We start from the raw sequence: 22,445 nt of genomic DNA, 5'->3' as shown, positions 1-22,445 counted from the left end.
ATAGCTGGTCCAAACCTTACCCCACGCAGACTTCACATAAATCAAACTCTGACCTTTAAGTGTCAGAGAGACGACGGGACTAAAAACGATGAGAATATTCAACATTCACTTATTCACCCACGAATGCTTCTATCTGCAACACACAGCAGTCAGCTGCCAGGGGCAGGTTAGGGTTAAGTGTCTTGCCGGGTCCGGGTATTCAACTCTAACGCCGTGTATCTCATCGGAGAGATGTGGGTGTAAAATCTGGTCGCGTCAGATCAAAAGTCACAGCAGCTGAAGATAACATAGTGATACTATGATCAGAACCCATCCGTTGGTCCGGCAATTTAAGCGCCACAGCAAAGACCGCCCAAACTCTGGCTCGAGTATTGAAGGCTGTGTGAGTTACGCAGGGAGCGGCTGTGGACAAATCTCTGTGATTGACAGCCGAGTCAGCTGGCCTTGAGCCAGCAGCTCCTTGGCAACAACAGCCTTGTGGAGACTTTCAGGCGGAGGGTGATTTCTAAAGGGGTGAGCGGAGGTTGTAGCCCTCTTTTTAGTGCAAATTATGCAAGCTGTTCAACTCATCCCCCTTGCAGACATATAGATCCTCCCAGGCAGAACACACATATAGCGAGGGGGAAGACAACGATTAACAAGTTCTCCTCCCCCAATTATGATTAAATCACTTCCTGCTGAGTAGTGTCCGCGCAGGGCCGCGTCTTTCTGTTCAGTTCAGCAGTGGAGGAGGGGGGACTGACGTCAGGGGCGTCACATGTAAGCGCTGCGGGGAAAGACAGGGCAAAGTGGGTTAAAACCAGGAAAAGTATGTTAGTGAGATGCTTGTCATATGGCTGGTTATTAGACTTAAGCATCTCAAGTGTTAAAAGGGAGTTTTTTTTCTCTCCGCGTCGCCAAGTGCTTTGCTCATTGTGGGATTTGTTGGGTTTTTCCTGTAATATTGTAATATTGACCTCACTATGTAAAGTGCCTTGAGACAATGTATGTTGTGATATGGCGCAATACAAATGAAATTGAACTGAAGTAACTTTGGCTGTGGAGATGATTACAACAGTGTTTACCTGATCCAAATATTCATCGTCCCAGGACTTGAAACTGGTGAGGAGAAAAAGAATTTGTGGAGACTCTGGTCACAGGCCTGCACGGGATCAAGTCCATAACCTAATTGTCCATGTCACCCTCTCATCAATCAGAACACAAATGTCTCCTTCCCAGTGTAATCATACAGCTATTGTTTTTCTCCTCTTCCCACCAGCGAGTGACTCGTGTGGTCAGTGTCCCTGCCATTCCTGTTCCCTCAACAACACTGAGTGGTGCACAGCGACCTGAGACCAGCTCGCCGTGCAGAGGACCTACCTGAGGAGCTGTGAGTTTTTTTCTAAAGTAGCTCCAGCCACAGAGTTCCCACTGTGTCAAAGGAGTAATTTGGAGTGGACCGCTGACAAACATTTGCCATATGTAAAAATAGAACGAAGGATAATTAACATTGACATCTTCCAGGGGGCAGTTTAATTCATCACCTCTTTAGCTGTCTTTACTTAACTTGATGTGATTTTTTTGGACTTTCCAAAAGAAAGAGGATTAAAAGAAAACTGATGCTTCTCAAACTATACTTGACAATCAACGAATGAAGAAATGTACCACTGAGTGTTAAGGACCGAGTCTGTCCTCAGAGTTTTGGTCCTGCTGACGGGAACAGGAGCAATTGAACGACATGCGGCACTTTTTGGTTGGAAGAGAGCAGCTGGTCCGAGATCAGCGATCCTCCAGGCGAGGCGCCTGGCAGAAGGCCAGCGTTTGGCTCGTTTAATAGCTGGAGTCCAAAAGCCACTTCGACATCGGCGTCACAAACCTGTCACACAGGAGTCTGACAAAAACTGGTCACCAAAGATGCTGTGAGTGGGATTTGCAAACAGCACAAATGCAAATGCTATAATCTACTCATCGCTGAGGAAATGTCAATCAGCTAGAAAATGCAGTGACACATTTTCACTCTCTGCAAGACATTTAAGTAAAGAAAACCCTTCTTTTAAAGAGCTTCAGTGCAGCCGAGGAGGCAACTCTGTTTCCATTGAGGAGTAAGAGTTTCTCCTTTTTTTGTAGATCACAGTCAATTTTAAAATCATTAATTAAAAGTATGTTAGTTTATGAATTCAATATTTCATCTAATTTCATCTTAGAGGATTTAATGATTTCGTTACTGTACATTCAGTTACATATTTTATTTATTGATGTGCAACTGAATTTATTTCTTGTATTGCTCATTCAAATATTTATTAATGTATAGAGATCGAGGTTTCTTTTTGCAAGCGAGAAAATATACATCTGCTAATTCAATCACACAAAGCCGTTGTCAAACACTTGTCTGTGGGACAAGTCTTTATTCTGGCCTTTTGTGCTCAGATACAACAGAGAGATTTACAGCTAATACCCTGAATTTCCATTGCTGCTTCAAACGTTTGTTGAAACTAGGTCTCCCGGAATTAATTACTGACAGTCTGAGGCAGAAAACACAAAATGAGGGCTACTTCAAGCCGGCCAGTCCAGTTGTGCCACATGGCCACTTGATGTGGGTTAACAGAAGGAACTCAATTTATCTTTGACCCAAGCACCAACATGTTAGACAGTACTTGCCTTAAAAACAATAAGCAATAAGCTATTTCATCTTTGTGTTGAAAAGGACTTCAGATGATCTGCTCTGTGACACTGTGAAGCAGAGACTGTCACGGGACACAATGCAAGTGTGTCTCACTTCTGCCTCGGTGAAAAGGCCATTTTCCAGCACAAATTGATTAAATAATCAATAAAAGCAGTAATTTGCATAGTGTAAGACTGCTGAGTTTGCAGGCAGATCTGCATTTATCGGATTGAAGACAACCTTGTGAATATATGGTGACCTTCTGACAGTCCAAATCAGACCATTGTACCACCCAGGAAAAGCAGTTCCATTTAATGGTGGCTTCACAAATGGTTGATTTAACAATGATATAAGAATAAGAGCAACTTTTGCGTTGCCAGATTGAGGAAAACTCACCTAATTTGCTTGTCTTTTTAGTTCCTAAATCAATCTAGATGATCCAATTACTGCCTTCTGGAAAAGCCTGCAGTACATCTGGACTTAACAATTTATTATGGCCCGAGCGCCGACCAGCAGGAGGCTGGCTAAGGCCCTGTTGTTAATATTTACAAATGTAAGAAATGTAACCTAAAAAACCATTGATGATATATTAATAAGTTAATGAAATTGAAACATGCAAGCATCTTCATTTGTAATTGCAGAATTTATGTTTATTAGCAAATCAGAGCCACCTATCTTTACTAATCACCTATAGTGATATTTAACCTATATCCCATTACTGCAGACAAGGAGGTCCGATCATTGTCACTTCATAATAAGCCAGTGAATCATTGATGAGCTGCAAAGTTATTAGTTGTTTCTAACTGTCCAATAAGCCATTAAACCTGCAAGTCTTCAATAAAAAAAAAAAGGTCTTGAGTTTCTTAATGGAACGGTTTAACCAATAAATGGCTCGCTGGGTGAAAAGTTAGAATAACCTGGCAAAGCGGTATCACAAGTCAATATTTATATTTATATTTATTCTCCATGTGTAACTATTGCTACTGCTCTGTTATTGGTATTTATATATCTTTTATTTACATCATCTGTTATATTTTGTACATACCTATTGCTTTTTTAAATGTCTTCCTATATTCTTCTATCCACTTTGCTGCTGTAATGTCCAAATATCCCCATTGTGGGACGAATAAAGGCATATCATATCTTATCTTATCTTATCTTAACTCAAAAATGTCTTCAGTGACTCAAATAACTGATCAATTAAACCGTAATACATTATTACCAGCATGCATACCCTTCATAGATGATTCCCCTTTCGCCATAGATAACCTGTAGAATGTCTAATCGCGAAGACTGAAAGTGAGTGAAATGCTTTGCTTGCATTGTTTCTTTCTCTCTCTCTCGAGGGGCAGTTTCATGTCTGCGCGTGCACGCTCGGGAGCGCGCAGACACACGGCGGGCTCTCACACGGAGGAGAGAGAGGCAAAGGGCGGGACGAGGGACGGGGGGCGAGAGTTGGACTGCTACTACTTCTACTTCTGTGTCTGTGTGGAGCGGAGCACAACGCACCAGAGGAGGATGGGGAAGTGAAAACGAGTACACCTGCATCCCTCCGCTGAAGTTTGATCTCAACCTGCAGCATCAGCATCAGCAGCAGCAGCGGCGGCAGCATCCGAGCTCCATGAGCGGAAAAACGAAGAGCAAAGAGGACAAGGACCATGCCGCCAAAGGTGAGTGAGTCCGACACAAAGAGGGATGTGATCCAACGCGATCTTTGTTTTTGTTTTTTTTTGTTTTTTTCCTCCATCACGAGCACAGAGGAGGGAATACCCTGGTGATGCTCTTGCGAGGCTGCTGACATCAGCACATATGGGCTACTGGAGACTTGTTCCCATTGTCCCCACATCCCAGAATACAGGGCGCAGAAACTAGACAATTGCTTTACAACCTTTTTGGATTAATTGCATTTATGGATGACATGTCCACTGTAGTGCGCTTCCAGCTTCCACCCTCATTACACATGCTGTTCAGAATCAAACATCCACTAAGCTGTGTCGGTCTCGTAAAACCTTTTTAGAAAAGAGGTTGTTATTTCTTCCTCAGAAAAGGTTCGCGCATTTTTCAAATGCAAATTTCCACAAAACAATTGATTTTCTTTTTTTCCCTGGACAGCAATAAAAAAAATACATAAAAAAAACCCCGATGCGCGGTACCGGTACAGGGGAACCATCATTGCCATGGCGACAACAAAAAAAGGGAGTTGCCCACAGGCTGAGCGCGATCACGCGTAAATAGTGTGTAGTCCACAAGACCTGTGTTCATTCATAAGAAAAGAGACACGCAGCGGTTTGTGTGGAGAAAGAGGCGTTGAGATGTGACAGCTCAAAATAATTTGGCTCAAAACAAAACACACTCAAGCATGATATAATATGCCTTTGTGTCTCATAGTGGAGGGTTGAAGTGGCAATAAACTGAACAAAAATCATCAAGATCATATTCGGCAGAATGAATTAGGATATGCAGCTATGTATTGGAAAAAAAAATAGTAGGGAAAAGTGTAATATCCCATCCAAAAATATAAAACAAATGAAACTTCCAGGTCATTTGAAGACAGTTTGGTCGTTGAGGTTTGAAGCTCTGTGAAACTGAGTAAACTGCTCTGACAACAATTTCTGCCATTACAAATGAGAAAAAGGAGTCTATTAAAGTCCATTAAAATGAACTGGACAAGGGGCTTGTAAAAGAATGAGATTGGTAACAAGAGAACTTTGCCTCGTTGAAGGAAAACCAAGTGGACTAGCCCTACTACAAGTGAAACGTCCCCATTAGGTCCCTATAAGAAACAACACAGCTAATTACTCTATGCTATAGGCCACATGAGTATAGCCTGAAAATAAAAGAAATAAATAAATAAGGAAAACAGGCAGTTAAATTGGCCCGACTGCAGATTAACTTTGGGGTCACAACGCTGTGCTAGCAACAAATTAGCCGCTGAAAGTCAAGCTAGCAATATGCTAGTGGCGCAGAAGTAGCAGGAGGCCCGAGGCCCCGGTGTTTTCATTCCTCGGGCCACTTTCACCACAATCACACTGGGGCCATTTATCCTCTGAATGCAGCGTCCAGGGGAAACTCAAATGCCGTTAATGTTAATGATCACCGGAAATGTTCCGCCACTTCCTCGCTGACATTACAGATTGATAGTCTCTGATAGCTAGCTGGCTGAATGCTAGCGCCAGCGGTTGTTTAACGCAAGCTAATGCGCTATCAGATATGTTACTTTGAAACATGGGGCCAGTGTCCCTCAGTCGCCGATCAGTCTCAAGGGTGAAATGATAAATTAGTCGGATTCCTGGTGTTGATGTACGACTTGCAACGTGCGTCACAGCAGTACGACATGTTTCCATCGATGACAGCTTTTGGCGCTTCCTAAAATGAGCTGCTGTGTGAACGTGGTGGATGAGGCCAATCCTTGAAAACAAGTGTTTTAAAAAAAGAAAAGAAAGAAAAAATGTTAGATTTAGCTTTAACAGATGTGTTTTTCTGTATTTTTTCAAGTTTTACAAGAGTTAACTTGTTGGTTTGTTGGTTTTTCTGTGGGACCAAGGTGGAAAAGATGGTGTACCGTAAAAAAACCTACAATGGAACCGAACGTATGAATCACATAGTGCATGAGGCATGTGACTGAATCGTCCACTGAAGATGTTTTCCAAATAGTGGAAGATTTAAAACATTAGATCTGTGTGGAGTGATAAGGATAGTTGATCTATACATGAAAAAAAACTATTTATGCTCTTGCCGTAACTGTACATCATCTGGCGAATTAGCGCCACCAGCTGTTTACCTTGAAAAAACACTTCCTAGTATTCACGCAACTGCAGTGGATGGAAACACGCACTATTTTGCCAAATCTTTTAAAGTTCATGACTGATTTTGTTCAACTTGTCAGGTGTCAGCGGTGGCTGGTTGGTGGTTGCAACAGAAAGTTGCACTGAAAGCAAATGCTGGTAGCAGAATAGTTATAAACCTTATTTGTGGTAACCTTTACTCATAAAACACCTTTAAAGGATGGAAAGCAAACACATCACTAAACAGAAAAAGCAATAAAACCAAGCCAATAAGCAAGAGGGGGTGATTTATTAGAGGATAAATCCACGAGAGACCGGAACAATAATAACCTCTGCAGTGCACTGCAACGGAGTCCAATACGACAGCGCAGCAATAAATACAGCCTTAACATTTGTTAGTGAAGTTAAAACTGTGGCACGACGTGTAGATTGGAGCAATATTTCTGAGGATATAGTTTGCTGTGTTTACAGCGTATCCATCACCTAAATGAGGTTAACAAAATATTAGACCCTTCAGTCTAATACAGCCTCCAAACATAGACGTCGCATTATGAAGCAGAATTCTTTTTGAAGGACTATCATTTCTATGTACCAGTACAACCAAGCACAGGTCAGCACTTTCCAAAATAAAGATACGTAAAACAAACTGTTACTGAGCAATAACTGAGGGCACATTCATTAACTGAATTGATTGACTGAGTCAGCAACTTGTTCATTGACACAACGGAGTAACACAGAGACATCCGACTCTAGAAATGTGTTTGCTTTAACAAACGGCAAACGATGCCAAGTCTCTTCCTCGGTAGTGATGAGTCTCTCTCTCTCTCTCCCTCTCTCACTCTCTCTCAGGTGGACAGATGAGCAGAGTTGTATATCACCGTAATCTTGTTCTGTTCTGTATAATATAATAATGGATTTAAGGATTAAGTTTGAGTAGAACAGGAACTCATTAACATCTTGTTCTCGTAGAGGTTAGGCTTATAAATGTGGATTAAATGTATTTGTGCCTCTGTGTGTGTGTGTGTGTGGGTGTGTGTGTGTGCGCGCCTGTGTATGAACCACCATAGAGGGACTTTTGTTAATTAACGCTGATTGTGGCGCAGCGGAGGTCGACTCTGCACAGCAATTAAGGCCAGTTCCATGTGAACCACATGGGACTTTTCACTGAAGTACCGTTGTCAGCATATAGTCCATCAATAACGCACAAGCACAAAACTCACAGATCCAATTACCTGGTTAGTTGTTTTTTTTTTTACATTTATTCGACAACTTTGACAAGACATTATGGTGGATATGAGAGGAAAGTTATATAAACGAGTATAGGCTCCACACATTCTCAGACGTTTAACAGGCGGTGCGTTCAGGTCAGTGAGGTTATTGGTACATGCACCGCTGTATTTATGTTCATCTAATGGTCTGGTGTGTTTGGATATCGTTAAGAGGTGCCAGGCTAAACAACCGAGAAGAAACTTTCATCTGACAGACAAACTCTGTCCCCATTCCCACAACCTCCCTTTTTCTACAGCACTTGATCTGATAGTAGGGTGCCATCTAGTGGCTGAAAACGCAAATCACCGATGTTGAATGAAAAGTGATACACAACAGCCTCAGAGGTGGGTTTTTTTTTAAGCGTACCGTGACTGGACACTGGACACCTGCCCAGGCTGCTGCCCTGGGATCTTCTGCCAGCACGTACCTGCTGCTGGCAACTCTGTGGTTTTTCCTATTTCAAGCCAAGACTACGGAACTATTTTCGTGTACAATTATGTGTCTGTTCAAAGCTGAAATTGAGTTTCAGCTCAGTTGGGACAAAGGAAAGGAGGGAGGGAAAGAAAGAACACACACACACACACACACACACACACACACACACACACACACACACATACACAGTGACCCAGTCAATGCATCTGCTTGATCTAATAGTTACTAATAAGGTTTTTTTTTACCTTCTTTCTCCGCTTGCTCACCCCCCCTCATTTGCACTTATATATCAAATAATTATGTTCCTCCATTTCTGTGTATTTATTTTATTCTCCAGCTCTTTCTCGCACGGTTTCACCCTCTTTCCTATACGTCTCTCATTCTTTTGCCTGTTAATTTTTCCTCCTTTCCTACATTCACCGTTCTCTTTTTATCCATTATTTGTCAATCATTCAACTGTATACTCACCCCCTTACACACACACACACACACACACACACACACACTAACACTCACACAAACACACACACACACCCACACACACACACACACACACACACTCTCACACACACACACACACACACACACACACTCACACACACACACACACACACACACACACACACACACACACACACACACACACAGGAAGTCATGACAACAATAACATATTTTTCTGCATTTGCTTTAGTTGCTCTCACAGAGATCTGGAAAACCTGGAGGCACATTCACTTGCATAATAACTGATAACTCTGATGTGTCTTCCTCTTCTATCCTTTTCTCCTCCGGTGGTTGAGTGTGCACGCTGTCTCGAGCTACATCCTGCTTGGCTGCCTTCAATGTGCTCTCATAGGCTCCTGCGGCTGCGGCTGTAATTCTTTCTGTATCATTGCCGCGACACGGAGGCTGTTGGGGCAGTTACAGGCTGCTTCACAGGAAGCACTGCAACAACACAGCAATGCAACGGGATGATAATATGAGGTCACTTGTGGCTGTGTAGAGTCCGGTGTGGGACCGTGGACTGGCGGCATTGCTCTGGCTGTGGTTACTGTCTAGTGTGCTGTGGTGGTGAGGATAGTCCACAGAGCAACCGGGAGATGTTGTGCAAAGCCATTAGATGTTTTGTGCATTTGTGTGTCTCTATTTTAAAGACCCTTTGCATTAAGGACATTTTTACTTTTTTGGTTTATAATAATAGTCAAGTTATACTATACCTTGGGAATTTTTACTATATGGAATTTCAAAATATTAGTTTTGTCGGTTTGAAAGAGGATTTCTTTTGGTTTGTGATTAGCCTCATTTTGATTTGCTGTGTTGTGAAATGTGATTATTCCTAAGTAGCCCGAATGCTTTCAGTCAGTTTTTGCTGCGGGATTCACTTGTTCTTCTTCATGGTTTGGTTTTCCTTTTACACGTAACAAGAAGGTTAGTTTAATACGAATGCAGAGTCTGACTACCATCGTTTTTATGAGCGTTCGAAAAGATAATTAAGGTAATCAACAAAAAGTTCATTGGCACCATAGATTGATCATTTAAACCACAATGCCAATACATTCCCTACAGCTCCAGCTTCACAGTTGTGAAAGAAAATCTGCTTTATCCCCCCCCCCCCCCCCCCCCCCCACACACACACACACACACACACACACATTTTTCACACAAGTGCTCGGTTGATCAATAACAACAGTTCAAGTGTTTTTTTAGTGAAATAATCCCTAGTTGCAGAGTTTTCTAGACAAAAATTGGCAAAATTGTTTTGTGACATAGTTAGAAGGGTCTCAAAGGAGACAGAGACTGTAAAAAAAATTATAATATATTAATTATGGCAAGAAGAAAGATAAAATACATATTACATTTAAAAAGATGTGCCTGTTATGTTTAGGTTTTTGGATACATGGAAAAGGTGAGGGATTACTGGGAGGGCAACGGAGAGCTCGCACAAATCCAGGAATGTAAATGTAGGCGTGTGCGTCTTCCTATAGTCACATTTACAGATCTGTTTCACTCTACACTCTCACAGACACACTTCCTCGATAGATCCTTGGATTTGGGAAGGGCCCGCTGGCTCCCTCGCGCTCTCTCATTGTGCCAGATCAGCGGGGCCTCGGGATGAATCATTAATGACCGGGTTCCAACGGCTTAATGGCCCCTAATGTTCTGTAATGATCTCCTGTCAACGCACGTGCGCGGCCCTAATGGATCCAATGCCGTGGAGAATTGGCTGGCTTGAACTTCGGTAATTCCTCCTCTTTTTCGCCGGGGCAGCGCACGAAGAGGGAGTGCGGAACGCCATGCTCGAGCACAAGGCTCCGGAGCTCCACGGGCGCAGCATGAGTTTCCCTCTCCGCCGATCGACCTCAGGTAGGGCCAGAGGAGACGAGTCTCCCTGTCACTGAGATTTGACTCTGCCTATGTGGTAATCCTGTGATACATATTATTATTATTTTACAAAGGAAGCTGGGTGAATATCAACACAACTCGGCCTTCTGTGCTCTTTTTGGGGAAAATGGACGGAGGGGGTTAACGTATATAGCAAAGATACAGTGAAGTCAACCGACGCTCTTCTAATGGGACTTCACTTTAAAATGCCGCTGCGTGTAATTAGTTCCAGACATTAAAAGTCTATTTTTTTATTTTCATAATTTCATTGTAAATCGTTGTAAGTGGGATAGAACTTGAAGCGCTGTCCGTGGTGCTGAAAACAACACCAGACGCGCCCCCCTGCTGAGCTGGGCCCCCAACAAAACACAGTTTGATCCGATTATATCCGACTGTATCATAACTGGGACGTCATTAGTCGTTTCCCTTGTTCTGCCGAACTCAGGAGCCACTGAACACCGATCCTGAGCCACATATCCTCCGGGCCCACGGGGGCAAACTATCGACGGACAAGGCTCTAATTTATCAAATTGCTTTATCATAACACAACCTATTTGGAAGTATAATTTGTTTGATAACCAGAAACGTTGGATAAACATTGTCAGCACTTTGCACTTATATATGTTTACTGTTAAAAAATCCAGGTGGGCCTGCAGGATGGTTTCTGTCCCTCGTTAACTTACCAAAATAGGATTAACCAAAGTGATTTTTTTTACCTTAAAGTTTTTTATGTTCACGGTTTCTTTTACTGGATAAACAAATGGAGAGTTTCACACAACATGGTTCACTGCTGCTTTAAAGGCCTCGCGGTGATTAAAACCCTGCTGCCCTCCGCTGGGTTTCGACTGTGCGAGGTGGCAAGGTTCTACTCCTGCTCAGGCTGAGAATCACTCACACATAAAGCTCTCTCTATTTACTCTAATTACAGTATGGCTGTCAATATTAACGCCCCCTTCTACCCAGCCGCCTACAGGGGGCGCTGCAGAGTCTTTAAGCTGAATCTTACAGAAGTTTACAGTTTTTAACCATGGAGTATACTGCACCTTATGATTTGTCCTTCTCGTTCAGGTGCTTCTACAGGTGGAACAATCTCACTTTAACACTCCTTTAAAACTTGTTAACTCAGGAAGAATTTCTTCCCCAAATTGCTTGACTGTTAATTTGTGGTTTGTTTGTTAGTTGGTTGGTTTGTCAGCAGGATTACGTAAAAAAAAGAAAAAAGAAATCTGATCAGATTCCTACAAAACTTGCTGGAAGGATGGGCCATTGGCCAAGATATGATAAGATTAGACTTTATTGTCCCAGTGGAAATTTTGCCCTGGACATCACTCTTTAAAAACACAATCCAAAAAACAACAAATGCAATAACGCATCTCACATTGCTAAAACATTGATAAACTCTATACTGCAATATAAAACATTGGTCAATGACACACACACACACACACACACACACACGCAAGAGCAGATCCAGTCATGTTTTACAATCATTCTCTTTTAACATTTGCGAGATAAGACCTTGTAAAAGAAATAGTTTTACCCGTTTCCCAGGGAATTAAACATCGATCTCGATCCACACATTTACACATGAATCCGGATCCAGCAGACTTAAATGTGGTTTCACAAGGGGACTGTTGGGCTTTGGCCGAGGTTACGTTATATTTTGTAAGCTCCCGTTTGTCAGGCTTTATGCTTTTAGAGGCACTTGGTGTGGGTTTAAAAGCAGGGACCTCATGAATGAAAGATGAGACCACGCTTTCAGTCATTTCCTTACATTGGCTGCACGTGTGTGTGTGTGTGTGTGTGTGTGTTTGTGTATGTGTGCTTTTAATATTTTGACCTTTTAGAAGACATCACAGATTGGTTGCGGAATTCTTTCTTTGGCTTCTTCTAAGTGTTTGAACTGTACAGTTACATCCTAACTATAGTCATCAGTAAGGCTCTTACCTAACCAGAAGGCCACAGGTGCAACTTCAACTCCTTCAGTCAAGGACAGCTGGCTGAAGGCTCCACTTCAGTGACCAGGTCCTGACCGCGGTTTGTGTCCACCGTGCATCACTTTCTCCTCCACCCACTGACTTATTCCCTCAGAGGGCTGCAGCTTACTGGGTCTGCCTCCTCTTCTGTCATGCGCTGTAATTTACTGCTCACCACATCCTCTTGCTCTCCAGCCATCGATTTTCTTTATACCTTTTCCACTGGCGAACAGCGCGCAGTGGCTCTGCCCGCTGCTCGGCGCCAGGTGCCACAGGTCGACCTCAGCTGGGAGACGGTCCGCTACTTGTCCACCGCCTCGTCGTCCTCTGTGCCAGTGGCAGTTGCCAATGCAGCTGTATCTGGTGCGGACAGCTGTGCATCTGTTTCCCCGTGGCCGTGGCCAGACGACATGCATGGGCCGGCGGATTGCTTCTGAATGTGTGCCTCTGCTCTGGTGCGAATGCAAAGGGAAAACGATGCAGCTCATCCAGACTGAAGGGCTGTCTCCGTTATTCACCTCCTCCTTTCCACGCCGCAGCCTTTCAGCGGCGGTGAACCTCTGCACCAAAATACGATGAGAGCCCCTCCTTCCTTCCTCCCTTTCTTTCTCCACTTGCTCACACACACACACACACACACACACACACACACACACACACACACACACACACACACACACACACACACACACACTCACCAGGTATGTCTCTCTTTTCCAATATTCCCCCCTCACTTATACTTATATATCAAACACTTTTGTGTATTTATTTTATTCTCCAGTTCTTTCTCGCACGGTTTCACCCTCTTTCCTGTGTCTCTCATTCCTTTGCCTGTAAATTTGTTCCTCCTTTCCTTCATTCACCGTTCTCTTTTTAGCATTTCTCTCTCTGTCTCACACAAACACACACTCACACACACACACACACACACACACACACCCACACACAAACAATAAACACTAGGCAGGACTAGTCTATAAATCAAATTGGTCTTCACAAAGATAGCGAGGCAAATACACACACACACACTCTCTATTGCCTATTGAATTTTCTCCCCTCCTCCCCTTTTTCCATTATTTCTCCTCTCATTCATTCACTGTCTGCCCCCCCCCCCCCCCCCCCCCCCCCCCCCCCCCCCCCCCCCCCCCCCCCCCCCCCCACCTATCACACATCACCATTGAGTGTAACATGTAAATATCATGCCACGTGGGGAGATGCGGGGCTACAGGTGCCCGATGTGAAGGAGCCCCTTCATCACAGCCTCCTCCCTCAACTCCATCCTCCACACACACACACACACACACACACACACACCTTCAACCCCCCCCCCCCTTCCTCCTCGTTCGTCCTCCTCGTTCGTCCTCCTCGGGGCGGGCAGGGCTGCAGCAGTTTCATGAACGGCGCGGCCGCACCATGGTCCCTTTCCCCCCGAACCAGCTCCTCCGATCTGTTTCATTGACAAACATCCCGGTTGCTGCATTTGTGCCACGGGCCGCGTCGCGTCGCCGCGGGAGCGTCGCAGCGCCGCAGCCGCAGCCGCAGTGATCTTCACCAACAACCACCGGCGGTGTGGTTCGCACCAGCTCGTCAGCTGTTGAATCGCCACTTGGACTCGGACTGGATCCCCACTCGCCCTCCTCCTCCTCCTCCTCCTCCTCCTGTTCCGCACTCTCCCGGGGACAGACGGCCCCCAGCAGCACCTGAGACCCTACGTCCTCCGCCACTCGGACCCCTCGGGGGCCCCTGCGGTGGCGTCGCCAGCGCGCACTCGGTGGCACATTGACTGGATTTGTCGGCGCGACCTCCGCGGGGCGCCCGGACGCACCGATGGAGGATTGTGGATGCTTTTCGAAACCATGGATATCTGCGATGACTGCAGCGGCCGGTGTGTGATGCGAACTGAGCCGTGGGTGGCGTAGACCCCCCCGCCCCCCCCCCCCAACACCGCCCTCTCAGAGAACTGTCCCTGCGTCCCGGACGCGCAGCCTGGTCTCACTCCGCCCGGGGAACATGTCCCGGGCAGCGGCCATCGCCAGCTCCCTGATCCGCCAGAAGCGGCAGGCGAGGGAGCGCGAGAAGGCGAACGCGTGCCGCGGCGGCGGCGGCGGCGGCGGCGGCAGCCCGAGCAACAGCAAAGGCGCCAACGAGAAGCCGAGCAAGCTCAATGTGTTCTCGCGTGTCAAACTGTTCGGATCGAGGAAGAAACGGAAGAGGAGGCGACCACCAGGTCTGTGGGCGGGAGTGGGGAGAGTGTGAGAGCCGTCACCTCTGCCATCTTCACCGCCACCTCCATCTCCATCATCTGCATCATCTGCATCACCATCATCCCCATCATCCCCATCACCACCTCCACCTGGTCCCTCGTCACCTCATCACCCGTCACCCCCTGGACACTTTCCCCCAGTGGCTCAAGAATGAATCCTGTTGCACGACACCTAATAGGCGACATGTGGAGAACTTTATATGCTCCCGCAGCAAAGTGTTGCATAGCAGCATGCGTGCGGGATGGAGATCTCAATCAAAAGAAAGGGGGGGGGGGGGGGGGGGGGGGAAGCGTTTTCTTTAAGCTCGAGCTGCAAATAACCATCAGTCTGTGATTACTTGATTTTTTTTTTCTTTTTTACATGCGCCACCGTATATGTGCAGGTGTCAGATTGGTATTGGGCCCTCAAGGCCAAGTGATGGGAGCTTCTTCTCCTCCTCTGACAGGAGGATTTGACACATGCGACCACACAGACGGTATCAAGGAATGAGTGCAGCTAACGTGCCTCCTCCTCTCCTCCTCTCCTCCTCCCAGAGCCCCAGTTAAAGGGCATTGTGACCAGGCTTTCCAATCGCCAGGGCTTCCAGCTGCAGATGCAGCCTGATGGCACCATCGATGGAACCAAGGACGAGGACAGCACTTATGGTAAGCCCTCCCTGCCTGCCTCCCTGCCTAATTTTACTCCTTTCATAAGCCAACAAAGTTGCTTTTATTTATCTAAAGAGCAGTCCCAAGCCAAAACATTCAGTTCATATATGTCAAAGGAAAGCGTTGAATGACTGCATTGGAGAAAATGGAGCTGACACATTTGGTATTTTCACTTGAGGGAAACAAAATAATTGAAACAATGAGAGTGGCCTTTTAGTCTTCTAGAACTTAAGTTACCATAGAAGGGAAGACAGACATCTTCGTCCAACCCTACCAATCATAAGACATCATAAGACTTTTTTGCCTTGGATTTTCAGTTGCTAAACAACAGAGACAAGTCGGCGTGGTTCACTTCACAATTGTTTTCTTGTGATATTTCACCTCGGTGGACAAACTGAGGTAACTGAGATCTGTGGAGCTCACGAACAAGCACGATAAAAGAAGGGAAAACACTTATTACTGTACCGCATAGAGACTGAAACATGATTTCTGTCCATTATGATATCACATTCTTACCCGTATCATAGTTTGATGCTCTAAAGTATTAGTGTCAAAGAACATCGCATCCTGTCGAAAGATCAAAATCCGATTTAGTTTACAGTTAATCCCCATGTTCCCACTTTGGAATGATCCCGAACCAGTTGGGTCCAATTGATTTTTTTATCAGATTCTCTCTGGAAATCTGGGCCGAAGTTTTTTTAAAACTCGCACCCTCCCTCTCCAACATGTGTGGTGTTCATTGGATCAGTAAAACGGTGCGTGTTTTCCCTGTGCCGTCAGACGCCGCAGCCATTCTCTATTCAATCTTTCCAATGGTTAAAGAAATCAATTAAACTTCCACAGGACGCGTATAGCGCTGAAATAGGTTGAACCGCACCAGTGAACAAAGCCCGTATTGACTGCTCTATCTCAGTCTCTTCCACACACACACACACACACACACACACAGGCCGCAATGTGTGATTGATAAGGCTAATTCGACTGTGCTGTTGTGGCCAAGATGCCAATCACTCTCCTCCCCGCGCACCGTCAGTGTTGCCGGCATTGCGCGTTCACTGCTGCTCCCTCTCAGGCCAACTGTTGTGAACAAAGAGAAAGACGTGGGTACAAAGGCAGCGTGTTCTTTTTAATTGGACGATTACGTGGTGTGTACATCATGTGAACGCCCACACGCGCGAATTACCAAATGGAGACTGACTGGGGTTGAATGGATAATCCATGGAATCCATGTCTCCGTATATCCATAGTCATCATGAAAAACAATGGAGGGCTAAATGAGTACAGTTAAACTCCCAGGAATAATTATGTCCCAGCTACAGAGATTTGACTATAAAAAGCATACAAACAACCGTTTTGCTGAATGTAAACCACCAGGGAGAAACAACAAGGTTGTATCTGTTTGTTGATGTAGTTTTTGAATACACACCAAAAGATGAAGCTTTAAAATCTACAGATCTGCTCTTCGCAACCGTAGATTCTTTACCTCTTCATCCGTCACGCCTGGAATTACCTTGAGATTCAATCTGACAGACTGCGCTTTAGTGTTCTGTTCACTGGAAACGTACAATGTCGCTATTTCCACTGGGGAACATTTCATCAATATATATCTTTTTTACACTCAATATTCCGATAAGAAATATGCTACAAAAGAGAATCAAATACGACTTAGTGAAGGTATTGATATTTATTCACCATTCAGTTGTAGGTCTCTATCAACAAAGAATGGCCTAAATGTGATGTTTAGGGAGACATATTATGATTTTTCAGTTTTTACCTTTCCTCAAGTGTGTTATATTGTTTTTTTTGTGAGAAGCTGCAGGAATGGACAGTTAACATGTCCTCTTTACCAGACATGTTCAAAAGTAGGGATGAATGCAGAGATGAAAACACAGTTTGTCGATCAGTTGACTGACAGAAATTGAATGAAGAACAGGATCATTGTTTAAGTCACTTACCAAGCAAACGTGTCAAAGATTCTCAGGTTTCAGCCACTTAACATCATTGTAAACTTATCTTTGGGTTTTACTATTGATGAGACAAAGACGCTGTTCCATATCTCCTGACGATTTCTGGACTAAATTATAAATCTATATTTATATATATATATAGAAAAAAATGTTGGCAGATTAGTTGATAATTAATGGAATTATGGCATGTTTTCCCAGGGCGTGTTTTCATTTGCATGGTAGATATCTGTAAGCCCCTGACTCTCTGTGACTTTTCTGTTCAAACTTTGAGCGAAACCAAATATTTACCGAACCTTGCACTGCCGCACTGCCTTCGATAACTCTGACCCTCTTCGTCCAGTGCTTACTGGGCCATGCCCGCTGCATCATCAGTGTAAATCTGTCGCCCCGGCGCCACACTGACCTTGTAGAATGGAGGCGTCATCATGTGAGACACAACATTGATATTGATGAGGATTCTTGTCGGTGTTTCACCTGTGTTCCCTGTGCGTGTGGACTCACTGTGTTTGTTTGCTGGGTGCACTTGTGGGCTAATTTTGTGCGGGTGGTTGTGTGTGTGTGTGTGTGTGTGTGTGTGTGTGTGTGTGTGTGTGTGTGTGTTTGTGTGTGTGTGTCTGTGTGTCTGTGTGTCTGTGTGTGTGTGTGCGTGTGTATACATAGCTGTGTTCAACCTGATTCCTGTTGGGCTTCGTGTGGTGGCCATCCAGGGCGTCCAGACCAAACTCTACTTGGCAATGAACAACGAAGGCTTTCTCTACACCTCCGTAGGTCACCACACACACACACACACACACACACACACACACGCACAATTATCATGATCATCATCACCATTACAGAGCATTAGGGACGGAAATATCTTCCTTTGTCTTTTGGAATCGTTTTCTTTTAGGTTGAGTAATGAAACAGCAGCGTTCAGTGTTTTCACTCTCATTACCATCCCATCATTACATCAATACTTTAACCACAGTGGTGCCTTGTGAGTCAGTTACCGTTGGCTGCTGTACTCCAGTGTGCCTCCCTTATCTGTCTACTGATAGTGTGGCTTCTCCGGGATTGATTTCAGATCATCCTCCAGCCTCCTTTTGTTTATTCCCCTTCCGACATTCTCTAAAGAGGAAGATTGCCTCGTGTCCATTTAGGCAAAGCTCTTTTCCCAACTCGACACGTACACATGTTATTACAAAAAAAGAATCAACAAAAACAACAGCACGCTCCTCCAGCAATCTACACAAGGCTGCGAGAAAGACGATGAAACTAACAGAGGAGAGGAAATAGAGAACAGCCACACGCCTCAGAGTAATAACAGCCATGCCAGTACACCTGCGTAGGCACGTATGCCACCACAATATCTCAGCCCATCACGTCCAGTCCTGCTTTGGGAGGTTGTGGCTTCAGTCATAACACCGATACTGTATCACTTGAAAATCCTACATTCACAAAACCTAATCAACATTCGATTAGAAAAGAGTAATGGATGACAAAAAAAACACCAAATCACCCTTTCTGTATCTTTCTGTTTCCCCCGGCAACCTGGGCACCATCTTTCAGTGGGCTGGTTGGTATTCAAGGGAGTAGCTGGTTGCTATGGAGACACAGGAATAAGGAAATGCAAATGTCAGCTGTCCTAACTTGGCGCAGCTTGTTCTTGGAGACCACAGTCTGGCCGAGATAATAATTCAAAGAGCGGATGCAGCTGATGGATGAATACACTGAGGGCGATATGTAGGAATGATTGAACACATTTTTTAATGGAGTGACACCCCCGGCCCTCCAACCCCCACCTCACCCTGCTCCATGTCTACTTAATCACCTTCTTGTCCTCTTTCATTGATGATCAGTTCTAATATCGGTCACATTTTCTCTCCTCAGGAACATTTTACCCCGGAGTGTAAGTTCAAGGAGTCTGTGTTTGAGAACTACTACGTCACGTACTCCTCCATGTTGTACCGGCAGCAGGCCTCCGGCCGGGCCTGGTACCTGGGACTCAACAAGGAGGGCGGAATCATGAAGGGGAACCACGTGAAGAAGAACAAGGCCGCCGCACACTTCATACCCAAACCGCTCAAAGGTAGGACCGGCTTTTACCACTCGGTACTAAAGCACTGTTGGAGGAGCAAATGGGTGCAGGTCAACTGAAGTGGACCCCTTTTTTTCAGAATTACTCCATAACATTAAAGGCTGCTTTCACAGTCATCCTAAGGGAGAACGTTTTTTTTAAATTTTTGCTCACGTTGAATCCCAATGGAATTCGTGCACACACAAGCAGGATTTATGTGAAATCACAACGAACCAGTCATAGACCAGTATGCAACTCACACGAGAGTCACGTGGAAACTGGGAACTTCAGAGGATGCGTCCAACAGTTCAGGTTGTGAAATGAAATAACTTTTTGCATATTCATTATTTTATTATTTGAATTTTTAAGGAATGTTTAGGACTTTCACTGCCGGCAACTTTTTTTCTTTCAAAGTGAGCAACTAACACAGTGGATCCTTTAGCAGCTGAAGAGCCAGATATTTCCTCAGGCGTCAGTCAAGAGAAAAACAAAGCCATTACAGAGAATGGATTTTGGACTTACACTCATCAGTTGGACACAAACTCCAAATGAATGCTAATGTTGTATCTGCAGTTGTGCGTCAATAGGCAACCTCGAATGTCAGTGTTGTCTGACAGCTTCTTTCTGCCGCCTACAAGTAACCATCAAAATTATTTTGATGGTTATTGCAGATTTAAGGAAAATACGTATCGCTGCCGTGTAAAGCCTCTGATTTGTTCAGAATTGTTCATCAATCTTATGCTTTTTAATGACTAGAAAATCACAATTGCTCCACATTACACTAAAACTGCAGACTTAGCTTTGCAGGAATTCCCCTCTGACAGCAAAACCAGGACTTGAAACCAGAAATAATTAGACATTAAGCAATCTGTGAGTTCCATGCAGGAGAACTAAATGTTCCGAACTAACAAGACTGTGCATACCAAACCACAATGACTCAGTTGGAGCAGTACCATTAGTTGAATTAATGATTCTTGTCTTGTCTTGTCTTGTGTGTGTGTGTGTGTGTGTGTGTGTGTGTGTGTGTGTGTGTGCGCGCGCGCCTTTGTGTGTTTGCAGTGGCCATGTACAGGGAGCCCTCCCTCCATGACCTGACGGAACTGTCACGGTCCGGCAGCGGCACGCCGACCAAGAGTCGCAGCGCTTCGGCCCTACTTAACGGCGGAAGGAAGACACCCAGCAACAATGACTTATCCTAGCCCCCCCACCCCCTCACACACACACACATACACACACAAATACACAAACACACACACATACACACACAAATACACAAATACACACTCAAGCGCATGCACACACACACACACACACACACACACACACACACACACACACACACACACACACACACACACACACACACACACACACACACACACAGATCTCAGGCCGTCATGCCCACACATCAGGCTGGTGAGGGTTTGGTGACAGAGGAGATGGAGGAGGACAGGAACGTGTTCTTCCACTTCACGGAGCACCACTGTGACTGACTGTGATGTAAATAAATCAAGGACAATCAATCCGTCTGACTCTGCTGCTCTGGTCTGCAGTCGGACGGGACCTGTGGATCTCTCCCCTCAGCTACTCTTCCTGCTGTATCATACCCAGACAGAACAAGGGAGGGAGGGAAGGAAAGGAGGGATGGAGAGAGTCAGTCAGTCACACAGTCCTATAAACAGACTGTTACTGAGAACCAAAGAGTATTAGTAAAGTATTAACCAAGTTATTGCAATGAAAAGGCAGGGGGCAAGAAAAGTTAGAGCGCAACAAAAGGAGGGAGGAAAGTCTTTATCTACTCTACCGTACGCTATGTTTACACAGAGTTCATGGGGTTAAGTCATATTTTTAAAAATGACGAACGTATTCCTCGTACACTCATGAGGACTGATTATTTGTTTGCATGCAGGTGCGCCTGTGTGTGTGTGTCTGAGTGTGTGTGTGTGTGTGTGTGTGTGTGTGTGTGTGTGGGGTCAGGGTTAGTGTGCTCTCATGCTCTGCGCTTGCAGTAGGTGTGTGTGTGGGTGTGTGTGTGTCGGGGGGTGGGGGTGGGGGGGAGGGGGTTGGGATTTTACCTTTTTAAGATCTGTTGTATATCAGACAAACCTCCTGAGGGCTTTAGCAGGTTAAAATATAAGGTTTACTGTATATGCTTCCATGCTTACTTCTTACAAGCAATGCTGTCGTTTATCTCTTCCGTTCGCTCGGTCGTCGTCCCTTGCTGTTTGTTTGTTTGTTTGTTTGTTTGTTGCATGGAAGCTTGTGGACCTCTGCTCAGTAGCAGCATGCCGAGGGTCCGTTTTTTTTTCCTGGTCTTGTGTGTTCCTGACCAAGAGCGAACACTAGTGAGGCCAATAGTGTCATACCACAACACTAGTGAACCAACGTGAAGGTGTTAGAACGCTACTGGACCAATAGGATTGCACCAGAAGACGAGTGGACCAACGGTGTTGGGCCAGAACTTATTGGAGAACCAATAGGAGCACAGATTAATTAACATAATATTTTGGTTCCTGCTGTGGACAAACTAGAAATGCACTAAATAAACTATTTCTAAAGAAGTGAAGCAACGGTCTCTTTCTTATTTTAATAATCTCATCTTTTTTTTTTAAAGTAAAATAATAATAGAGACTTTATCATCATTATGAAGTAGAAAAGTGCTCATGTTTAGAAAAAACATTTTCATATAGAATTCTGGTGGTATATAAATATAGTATCATTGATCAGTTTTGAGATACAGTTGAATGAAGTCCCATAAAAGTGTGCGGGTGATCTGCCTGTAATATACTACTATCGATATGTGAATATACTGTATTGTATTTGTAGTTTCTTTTAGTTGCAATCCATATAGAAGATTGTATATTTATACTGCAAAAAGTAAATCCAAAAAGTCAGTATACAATGCATAATAAAAAAAAAGTTGAGTGTTTTATTGATGGACATTTTTCTCTCTCAATGGACCCAAACCAAAGAAAACCTGGGAGCGTATCACAGATGGAAAAAAAATGAATTCATGATAAAAG

At 44.6% G+C, this 22,445-nt stretch overlaps 1 protein-coding gene across 3 annotated transcripts; it reads left to right on the top strand.

The window, feature by feature from the left end:
- The first annotated feature begins 4,108 nt into the window (after nt 1–4,108).
- fgf13b (fibroblast growth factor 13b) lies at nt 4,109–21,988 on the top strand. Of its 3 annotated transcripts, none has more exons than XM_035626389.2 (5): nt 4,109–4,311; nt 15,283–15,393; nt 18,024–18,127; nt 19,236–19,434; nt 20,482–21,988. In XM_035626389.2, exons 1-5 carry the CDS (start codon nt 4,263–4,265, stop codon nt 20,619–20,621), a joined length of 603 nt encoding a protein of 200 aa, XP_035482282.1. In that variant the 5' UTR covers nt 4,109–4,262; the 3' UTR covers nt 20,622–21,988. The 3 variants fall into 3 exon arrangements, with proteins under 3 accessions (XP_035482282.1, XP_035482281.1, XP_035482280.2); XM_035626388.2 differs by lacking the exon at nt 4,109–4,311 and adding an exon at nt 10,399–10,491; XM_035626387.2 differs by lacking the exon at nt 4,109–4,311 and adding an exon at nt 13,842–14,712.
- Nucleotides 21,989–22,445: the final 457 nt, after the last annotated feature.

This window comes from Scophthalmus maximus, chromosome 2, assembly GCF_022379125.1.
Source record: "Scophthalmus maximus strain ysfricsl-2021 chromosome 2, ASM2237912v1, whole genome shotgun sequence".
In the NCBI taxonomy this organism is placed as follows: Eukaryota; Metazoa; Chordata; class Actinopteri; order Pleuronectiformes; family Scophthalmidae; genus Scophthalmus; species Scophthalmus maximus.
Note: the sequence above shows the minus strand (reverse complement) of the source record. Positions and strands in the feature narration are given on the sequence as shown.